Source organism: Python bivittatus, unplaced genomic scaffold (genome assembly GCF_059951505.1).
Source record: "Python bivittatus isolate LINGU-HERP-01145 unplaced genomic scaffold, Pbiv_v1 ctg000330_np1212, whole genome shotgun sequence".
NCBI lineage: Eukaryota > Metazoa > Chordata > Lepidosauria > Squamata > Pythonidae > Python > Python bivittatus.
In genome coordinates this window covers 20,349,598-20,360,497 of record NW_028277058.1, presented here as the reverse complement: position 1 = coordinate 20,360,497, position 10,900 = coordinate 20,349,598, and the positions used below count along the sequence as shown (strand labels likewise).

The 10,900-nt window shown below is 36.4% G+C and overlaps 1 protein-coding gene across 1 annotated transcript; it reads left to right on the top strand.

The window, feature by feature from the left end:
• The first annotated feature begins 646 nt into the window (after positions 1–646).
• On the top strand, positions 647–5,693 carry IFNG (interferon gamma). Its single transcript, XM_025163515.1, has 4 exons — positions 647–837; positions 2,980–3,054; positions 3,503–3,688; positions 5,544–5,693. The coding sequence occupies exons 1-4, from the start codon at positions 724–726 to the stop codon at positions 5,691–5,693; spliced, it is 525 nt and encodes a 174-aa protein (XP_025019283.1). The 5' UTR covers positions 647–723.
• Positions 5,694–10,900: the final 5,207 nt, after the last annotated feature.

Genomic DNA, 10,900 nt, shown 5'->3' with positions numbered 1-10,900 from the left:
GAGGACAGAATCTCATCAGTGTCCTTATTTCTTGATTTTATCAATAAATATATAAATATGGTATGAAAATATCTATATCTATATCTAATCTATATCTATATATCTATATCTAAATATGTACCTATCAAATTATTCATGGAAAATATAATTTATCCTTCTGGTATTTTTCCTTTAATGATAAGGATTTTCACTTGTATTCACTTTGAATATGTAACATAAGCTGTACATCTATTAAACTGAAGTGGATTTCTTTGTATATCTGAGTCATTAAGATATATACTTGGAGCATTATACCTCATACCCAAATTTCCTGTGAAGCTGCTTCCCTTACACAAATGCTAAATCAGGGTATTGTCTAAGGGGTTTTCTTTCAAGGGGTGAGCATGGGGCTTGATAGGGAAATTTTCTTCTACCTTTTGCTGATATGATCATGCTTTCGAAGGATCCCTGCAGGGTTGGTTTGCTGGATAGGTAACACATGGAGAGCCTTGTCATTTAAAGGAAACTCAAATGGTGAAATCCCACAGCTTATTAATAAAAACCAAACCACTTCGTAATACCATTTCCTGAACTGAAAATCTTCAGTGACCAGGTATATATATCAGCACCCCGAGAGGCGAAGATCAAACTTGCAAGTGTAGTAGACAGTCAAGTTAGATACACTACTTTGGTTCTAGTTTCCAGTTCTGTAGCAAAGTAGTCTTTCTACTTAAGTCAGATACAATGGCTTGGCAGATTTGTCTCTTCTTCCTTCTAATGAGTACTTGTCCTGATGTCATCACTGGTTCAACTTTTGAACATATCAAAGATTCTATAATGAAGCTAGAGAATGATTTTGTAAGTATGCCTTCAAACTCTTCTTTAAAAATTTCTTTTCTCTATTTGGATGAACTCTAGCATAGCTGATAACTATATTTTGGAGCAGCTACCTAGTTTTGATGCAATGTGACTTGATGTAAATTTGTAATAATTTGGAAAACATTCCATTTTAGTTCTATGAGTTTGGGGTGAATTATTTAGAACTTGCTTCTACTACAGATCCAGATGACAAAACTCTTTGCAATAATAACTATATTTAATTTAAGAAAGAATAACTATATTTAATTTAATAAATTAAAGAATTAATATTAGTTATTAGTCCACATGTATATCATTGTTTGTTTCAATGCATCTGATAAAGTTACAGGAAAACTGTGTACGTATGATTTTTCTCTAGAATTGGAGTTCATAGATAAAATTTGACTGTTTAAGGGAAATAGGCAGAGTTGGCTACTTGTTCAGGTACTTATTCTGAGATATTTCACACAGAACTGGCAACCTCTCCTACTTTTTCATTGTCTAACCCTAGAACATGTAGCTTGGCTAAAGCTTTTTCATAGTTCTATGACAAGTTGAACATCCTCATGAAAATGTATTTTTCTAAAGCTTTCATTTAATGAAGTGTCAAAGAAATTGCTTATTTTGTGATTTATAGTTATAGAAGACACTTGAGACTAAATATAGTTCAAATGTTGAATTTGATAGTTCATTATATCATTCCCCATAGATTTACATCTCTACATAAAGCAATTTTTGGTGTTACTAAAATTTGGCTGAGGATGTATCATCACAAGCTGAATTACACACAATAAACATGCACTAGTGGGACTTCTCAAGTGTTTGAGGGATATTTTCATGAAAGTAATTACTGATTCCACAGATGGAAATGCAGCCTACATATCTTAACTTTTGAATGTTAAAAATAACACTATATTTCAGCGCTGAAGTGACTGTAGACTTAATGGGTAGTAGCATTTCTTTAGTCAGAAGAAATTGTTGTTGAACTCTATGCTGCAATCTTCTTTGACAGTTAATGCTACGAGCAGCATTTTAGGGCAGTCTGCATGCATGCATTGCCAAAGTAGCTACAGCTATAATCTTTGTTTGACTATATTGAATTGGTTAGTGTTGTATTTCCTAGTCTGATTCTTGGAAAATAAGTTTTCTTGGCAACTCAGAACCAATGGAATGCAATTGCTGAATCTAGTACTTATATTTACTATTTGATACTATTATTTTTTTATAATACCAATAAGAACTTCAGCATTAGTAGTGCTTATGAAATACAAACTAACAACAGCTGGAAACGGTGTGAGATACATTGTTTGGCTTATGCTACGTTGCTGTGCATAGAAATTAAAAATCATTATTTGAGTTCTCCATATCTCTAATTTAAAAGGAAGGCAACCCAAGTTGACAAACATATGTGCTTAGTTCTAAAATATTTCTTTCATTTTCTAAACTGAATTTATGAGCAGAAATAGAACAGAGGAATTAGAAACTAAGCATCATTGTAGCTTTTAAATGTGCCCTATCATAGTCTGCTGTTAGATTTATCCCATCTTTTTTTTCCCGAAGCTCAAAGTAGAGTACATGGCATTCCTGCCTCCAATTTCTCCCACAGCAACAATTCTGCCCAAAGTCACCCTTGAGCTTCCATGATTGAAGGTCAATTTGGACCAGGGTATCCCCATTCCTCATCCAGCACTTTCATCACTACCCCACACTAGATCCTAAGTCAGGATGATACAGTAAATAGAAGTATTTCAGATCGATGAATTTTACATTGGTAAAAGTAGGAAATATTCAAGACCAAATGCTTTATTTAATCACATTTCACTGGTATATTTTGAATATTTAGGGTAAATATTTGGAATACAAATTAAAGTGAAGAGGAAGCTTAGACATATTTTCCACCAGTTAGTCACTTTCTAAATATTATAATAAAGAAAGGAGGTCAGCATTTCTGAACAACGTTATTTTAAAACTCAAGCTGAATCAATTTGTATGGCTCAAAGTCTAAGGGGATATGTAATAGTTATCAACCTGACTGTGGAGGAAAAAATACAGAGAAAAAACTGGAATTGAGCCAGAGCTTTCATTGCTAAAAATGAATTATATTATATTTTGGGTTGAGCCATTTTGTATCTTGTATTGCAGAACACCAGTCAGTCTGACGTTGCTGATGATGGATCTATTTTCACACACAGATTTAGAAATGGACTATGGACAGAGGTAATTTCCTCAATTTGTTCTGTGGAGGGGGACACATATTTTGGAAACTCTAGTCCTGAACTGAAATATCAATTGCTCCGAAACACTTGGCAATAGAAGATTTCCCCTACACACAAGAACATGGAGTATATTGCCAGTTTTGTTAAATGGTACAGTGTTCATATTTTTATAAAAATTATATGTGAAGGATGGAACTTTATCAACTACACTGACATGATTTTGGAGACACATCAGGAGAAACTCTAAGAAGTCACTCTGATTTCAGAAACAAACTAGCCATTGTTTTGACATTGATTTTTGCCAAACAACTTCCTCAAGATATCAGTGATGGTCTGAGGATACTTCATGTAGAATGAAAAAAACTGAAGGCCTTTCATTTGAATTGTTCAAATATCTGTTATTGGAGAAATGTCACCAATATATTTCTTTTTTGCTGATTTTCTGGCAGGCCAATGAAAAAAAAATCTTACTTGCCCAGATGATTTCAATGTACAGCAACATGTTGAAATATGCAACCAAAACTCAAACTTCAGACCACCTCAGAGACTTAATAGAAGCCTTGGAAGAATATAAAACACAATTCAGTGAAAGCTTGAAGAAAGCAAATGATCTTATTGAGGTGGCAAACCTTCCGGTAAGTATCAACAATTTCCTTTGCTGTATAACATGTGATAAAGTCAAAAGAAAATGTATATGTACAAGAAGGATATGGTTGCAATTACTACATGGAGTGGTGGGGTGCAGACTGAGGTGGTGTGACAATTATTAAATAGCAAAAAGACCTTCAGGCCTCAATGTGGTAACAGTGAAAAAGACAGATTTCCTCTTGAACATCCATTTTACCCACACACAGGCAATGCTAGTTGAGGATGGTGGGGGGCAAGACCAACATATCTAGATGGTTTCTTATTGGAGAATACTGATGTTGAAGAGGAGTACCGAAATAACCTCGAAGAAGGAATGTGAGAGCAATTGCACAAACACTAGTTCAGCCCTGAGAAAGAGGAAGGGATGAGAAAGAAACTTTAGGGTGTAGAGGGCAGAGGGACAGAAGGAAGAGCCCCTGTCAACGCAGTGGTCTGATAAAAGAAACCCGAGTCCAGGGCAGGAATGCAACGTGAGTAAACATCTCAGATAAGCCCCTCCCTAGTTCACACAAAGATAAAGGGAGGGAGGGGGGAGGCACATTCAGACTTGCAAGATTCTGTTACTATAACTCTACAATAAAAGTAGTATTGGTCTATGTGACTTTGATTTCCTAGTTCTGGTCTACCTTAAGGGCTGAGATAGGGAGCTATGAGATGACCATGGAGAAAGTAGCCAGAGGTTATTAGAATGACCGTAGGTCAGAAGAAGCATGCGTTAAGCCCACGGTGGAAGAGTATAAGAGAATTTGACTGACTCAGACTGACTCCCCCCTGATTTGCCGAGGTATAAGAGGGAAGGAAAGGAAAACACAGGCACACTTGCAAGATTCTGCATTAGAAGGATTACCCTTCCTGGATTCTCTTTGGTGTAAGAGGGGGCAGAGAGAAACTAGGTCAGGCTTTCAAAATTAAGGTCAACCCTTCAAGGTAGGCCAGGTCAGGAAACAGACACCACAAGAACCACTGGAGCTGCTTTATTATTGTAGGGTATAATAACAGCACTTGAAAACCTGCCAAAGTTTCTCTCTGTCACCTCTTAAAACCAACAGAATCCAGGCAGGGTTATCTTGAGTCTCTTTTTCACCCCCTCCTCTTTCTCAGGGCTGAGAAACATAATCACTCTTGCAGTTCTTCTTCAATGTTATCTCTGTATTCCTCTACAGACACAGAATAGGGGTACTCCCAGTTTATACATCAGAGGTCATACAGGATGAAACTATTGTGGATTGTAGTTCAGCAGTACCTGGGAGGATATGCATTCCCCACTCCTGTTATAGTGGAAGGGAATAATAACAATAATGTACTCGTTTCTTGCTCCTTATTGAAAACCACAATTACTATTTTGGGGGGGGGGGCGGTTAGGAGTCATCCAGTGCATTATATATGATAAGTGGAAAACATCATTCATGTGGGCAAGGTCTTTTTTTCCCCAATTTTCCTTGTTTAAGGGAGGTGTTTGGAGATAATTCTTTCTTTCTGAAATGTTACAGTTTCAAATATTACAGTTTTAATATGTTAGTCATCTGAAAATGGTCGGAAACCATGCCATTACTTTTCAGTGACCGCATTCACAACAGACTGAAGAGGAATCTTCAGGAAGTTTATAGTACCTGATATTTCAGGTTACCAATTCTAGGTTATTGGATCAGGGCATTAGAGTTTGAAACAGCCCTTCTAGCAGAAAAACTTGTTTTCCTTTCACTGGGATTCTAGCACACGTGCCATTATTACTTACCTCCATTTTTTTTTTAAAGAAGAACATACATAGATCATACAGTGCATTGCTTTATTTTCATAATCTCCAACTATTTTTAATGTATCAAAATTTTTAATTTGAAATAGATGAATGATTTGAAAATCCAGCGCAAGGCAGTAGCTGAAATGTATCGTGTCTTGCTTGAAGTGAACGCTGAAGAAATTAAAAGACTAAGGAGAAGTAGAAGACAAAATCCAAGAAGTCAGAAGAGACTTCTACCAAACCTCAGAGGATAGCAGTCTTTTACAATTTTAAAAGATAATATAATTTTTAATCTATAAATTTTATTTATTCGTATTTATCAGTTTAAAATGTTAAATTATTTAAAATTTATAATGTTATCTAAGATATTAATATTATTAAAGCCATATTTATCTTCTAATATTTTTAAATTAAATCTGTAAGTACCTGGCATTTTCTATGGAATGCACATATGTTTAATTATTAAACTCAAAATTCTACAATTTCCCAACATTCTGATGATTTATTTATTTATTGCATCTAGTGGTCATGAGGGGATAGTTTGCTTTTAATGTAGAATTATAATTTATTTATTTACTGAATCCCCATGGGTCCATATACTATGTACATCTCCTAGTTGTGGGGTATGGAGATAAGTATGTTAGATGTAGCCTCTGGATTAGAGATCCCAGATTGCACAGGGACACGAGTATATTTGGTTTTGTTTGTGACATACAGGCCAAAATGTGTGAAACCACTCAGTGTTGTACATACCTTGAATTACAGGGTTAAGCTGTATGTTTAATAAAATATAAATATGCATATAAGGAAAGGAGTTGTGGAAACTGCCTGGAATAGGGTAAAACGAATTATGTTACAGAGTGCCCCAGGAGTACATAGACGCATGCTAATGAGAAATATGAAAAAGGAAACTTGGTGGAATGATAAAATAAAAGAAGGTGTGGATGAAGAAAAAATGCATATAAGACAATGATTGCTGCAGAAAATGAGAGAAACATATTGAATAATGTGCAGAGAGAAAAAGAATATAGTTAAAGAGAGCAAGTAGTGGTTAAGATGAAAAGAGGCAGAGAAAATGCACAGCGATCTTGATGGAAATAAAAAATTGTTTTGTAAGTAGGAAGAGTCAATAGAATTATGAATAAAAGCCATTAGATTATTTGGGATGAAACTGAAGGGAGGGAATGCTGGAAAGAGTATTATAGAGTTTTGTAAGGAAATAATAAATTTTTCATCAAAGAGTGGAATTGAAACACATGCTATAAATCTTAGTGTGCAAGAAAAAAATAATGAAAAGGAACTCATGAATGCTGTGATAATGTTGAATAATGGTTACGTCTGCAGATGTAGATGGTATAATTGGGAAAATGTTAAACTAGGTATGCAGTTTACATAGCGTGCACTCTGCAATTTGTCTCACATGTATATGAAAACGGCATCTCTACCTGACAAATGGAAGAATGATAGTGTTAGTATTCCCCATATACAAAGTAAGATAGCAAAAGTAAATGCAAACCCCCCATATGGATAATTTATAAACTATGCCAGAGAAGAACTATAATGGAAAGGGTACAATGGTAACAATCAGCAGTGTGGCTTTACACCAGGAAGAGGATGTACAGAGTCAATGATTGCTCTTCAGCAAGTCGTTGAGAAATTTGTAAATGTGAGAAAGTTTATTGTGCAATTGTTGATTTAGATAGTATATCTGATAGTAAATAGGCCTGAATGGTGGGCTGTTTTGTGGAAATTCGGAGCTGAAACTTGCTGAATGTGTTAAGAGTAGCATATGATGAAAGGAAGCATGTGTGAGAATAAATAAAATGCTTAGTGAATGGCTCAGCACTGAACAGTGAGTAGCAATAGTATTTTGATTTGGTATGCACTTAGCTCCAAGTTCAGTACAAGACCTGTTTTTTTCCTGCAACAACACTGTGATGTAGGTTTGGCTGAGAGAGACTTGCCCCCAGTCACCCAATGAGCAACCATGGCTGGAATCTGGGTCTGGCCATTCTTAGTGCAATATGTTCTACACTAGACTGGCTCTCAACAAAACAGGGATATGGGATGTTCCGTTCTTTGTTTATTGTATTTATGAAAAAAATGTGTAAGGAATACTTGTGGTGACATCACAGGTGTGCTGGTTGGGGTTATATTTGTACTGTAGACAGTACAATAGATGTATAGGAGTTGCTGAGAGCCTGAAAAAGAGATGTCAGATATTTAAAGAACCAAAGGCAAATTTAAAGAACCAAATAAAGCAATATATGGACATGTTGGATGCTAGTTTAGTATGCTAGGATAGAAATGTATAGTGACTGGGGTTCATGTAATCTAGTTTTTACCTATCTTTCATTTTCTCTTTTTTTATCTCATGCTTTTATTTCTTTCTCTTTTTTTACTTTCTTATTTTTGGTGTGTATAACATTGCTTATCCTGAAGGGGAATAGTGTGGGTGTGAATGTATGTATGTAACCTACATTAGAGCAATTAAAATATAATAACAACCAGAAATTAAATCAGTATAAAATAATATTCATTTTATTCATTTAAAGAACAAGAGGGAACGGAAAACAAATACAAAAGAGAATGCATTTATGCAACATTCACAAAGAGAAGCCTTGGGTTATAATGATGTTAATCTGTTCATGAGAACATATTGAATTCCTCTAAGGTTTGGATATTGTGGGTTTCATTTAATGAGGTAGGGATTAAACCAACCATGCAACTCTCTGATGGGGTTATTGATTTATTCACCTATCTGGTTTAAATACCACTAATTATAAACTGGCTGTAAGTAGTCTTCAACCTAGTAACAACTTAAAATATAATAATATCATCTACCATGAAATGTAACAATGTAATAAGTAACAATCATATCACACCAAGGAAAATCATCTGAAATAACTAATCAGTACCTACTGGGGTGGGGTTGGGTCAGGGAACCTGACTCACAATCACAGCCCAAATATTTCCTGGAAAAGCCAGATCTTAATCTTTGTGATGCCCGAAACGTGGGGGAATGTTGTTCCATAGAAAGCAGGCAGCAGTGAAAAAGGCCTGCCTTTCTGCCCCCCCTACTCTAAAAGAAGGAACCCCAAATGATCTCCCTTTCTCCAGCTGTTTCTGTCCATCCATTCTCTTATTGGAGGGACAGAAACAGCTGGGAGCAGATAGTCCTGAAAATATCCAGGTTCTGAACCCCATAAGACTTTAAAAGGGACAACCAGCACCTTGAATTGCACTCAGAAGCTAACCAATAATCAGTGCAGTTCCTAAAGCTGAAGTGTTATTAGGCAAAAGAAGATGTGCCCTTAACTACTCAAGCTGCTGCACCCAAGTTCAGCTGTAGCTTCTGAGTATTCTTTAAAGGCAGCCCCATGTAGAGTGCATTGCAATGATTCAAATAAGAAGGTATAAATGACAGTGAACAAGAGTCAAACAGAAGTTCCAGTGTCATTCTGACAATTCCTCATCAGAACCCTACTACCATCCCTTCTTATAGAAATGGAGGCAGCACTATTGCTTATCTTTAAGATTCTCCATGTTGCATAGAACACCATTAAGGCAAGACATTATCTTAAGCTATTGAGCTGGTTGCACCTATCTGCACCCCTTGGCTGTCTCTTGCTAGCCAAGATTTGAACCAAGACTGTGATTTTATTTGTTCAGAAAAATCCCAAGAATTAACCAATTATTAGATTATTATAATTTATGTATTATATTTATATTTTATTATTAACATTAGCCATTAATTGTTTATTAATAAAGATTATTATTGCAGCATTATTACCATTATTAGTGCCAGTTTGGTGCAGTGGTTAAGGTGCTGGCCTAGAAACCAGGAGACTATGAATTCTAGGCTTCCCTTAGGTATGAAAGCAGGTTGGATGATTTTGGGTCACCCTCTCTCAGCTCAACCCACCTCACAGAGTTGTTGTGGGGAAAATAGGAGGCAGGAGTAGTAAGTACTTCACTGCCTTGAGACAATATATGAGTTGACTACATATAGAAGGTAATATTTGTAGCTCAGGGTTGAACTGTGGGGTCCTTGGGATTCTCTGAGCTTGGTTGTTTTCTTGCAAATGTTTCATTACCTGGCTAGGTAACATCTTCAATGCTAGATTGGAATGGGGTTTGCTCTCTGTTTATATACAGTGGCATGCCCTACCAGTGTTGGTGGGGGTGTTGGTGGGGGTGGGGGTGTTGGTGGGGGTGGGGGTCCCTCCCTCCTTTCTTGATAATTCCTTGATTAGGATATTGTTTACTGCTTGATTGTCTGGTGTTAATGTTGGTGTTAATCTCTGCTTATCTGGGTGATGATTGCTGGCGAGATGTTCTGATCTTTTGTTTCCTTTTTATTGTCTCTTTTGAATAGTGTGTAGATGTTGTTTATCTGCCTGTTGATGGCTAACTTGTCTGAATACCAAGCTTCCAGGAATTCCCTCGCATTTTTGGATTTAACTTGGTCTAAGATGCTGACAGTTTCCCAATTGAAACTATGGTGAAGTCTGTCCATGTGTTGTGAGATTAAGGAGTTTTCATCATGTCTTCTGACTACTAGTTGGTGTTCATGGATGCACTCTGCTAGCCTTCTACCTGTCTGTCCTACATAGTGTTGGTGCAGTCCTTACACTGTAAGTTGTAGATTACTCCTGTTTTTACTTCTTGGGCTACTGGGTCTTTTGGTTTACTTAAGATGTTCTGGAGGGCTTTAGTTGATTTGTGTGCTACAGAGATGCCATGTGGTTGTAATAGTCTGTTGGTTGTTTCTGAAATGTTTCTAATGTATGGCAGTGTGATCCTTTTCATAGCTTGTGTTGGTTGTGCTGAAGTAGGCTGAGTGGTCAGGCACTTTTTGATAAAGTTGTGTGGGTATCCATTTTGTTGGAAGATGTTGTATAGGTGGTCTGTTTCCTTTTTCTGCTGTTCTGGGTTGCTGCTGTGCATTTGCACTTGTTTGAATAATGTTCTTACACAGTTCCTCTTGTGGGAGGTTGCATTGTTACTTTGGTAATGGAGTGCTTGGTTAGTGTGGGTTGTTTTCCAATAGACTAGTGTTTCTAATTTGCTGTCATTTCCTCTGCTAATGTGGATATCCAGCAAGGGTAGCGTGTTGTTGTTTTCTTCCTCTCTAGTGAATTTTATTCCTTTGATGATGTGGTTGATGGTTTCATGTGTCTTCTCTAGTTGTTCCTTTTTATTATAACAAAAGTATCATCTACATACTGGATCCATACTTTTGGTTGTATGCATGGAAATGCTATAGTTTCTAGATGCTGCATTACAATCTCTGCTATATTGTCCTTTTTATTGTCTCTTTTGAATAGTGTGTAGATGTTGTTTATGTGCCTGTTGATGGCTAACTTGTCTGAATACCAAGCTTCCAGGAATTCCTTCGCATTTTTGGATTTAGCTTGGTCTAAGATGCTGACAGTTTCCCAATTGAAACTATGGTGAA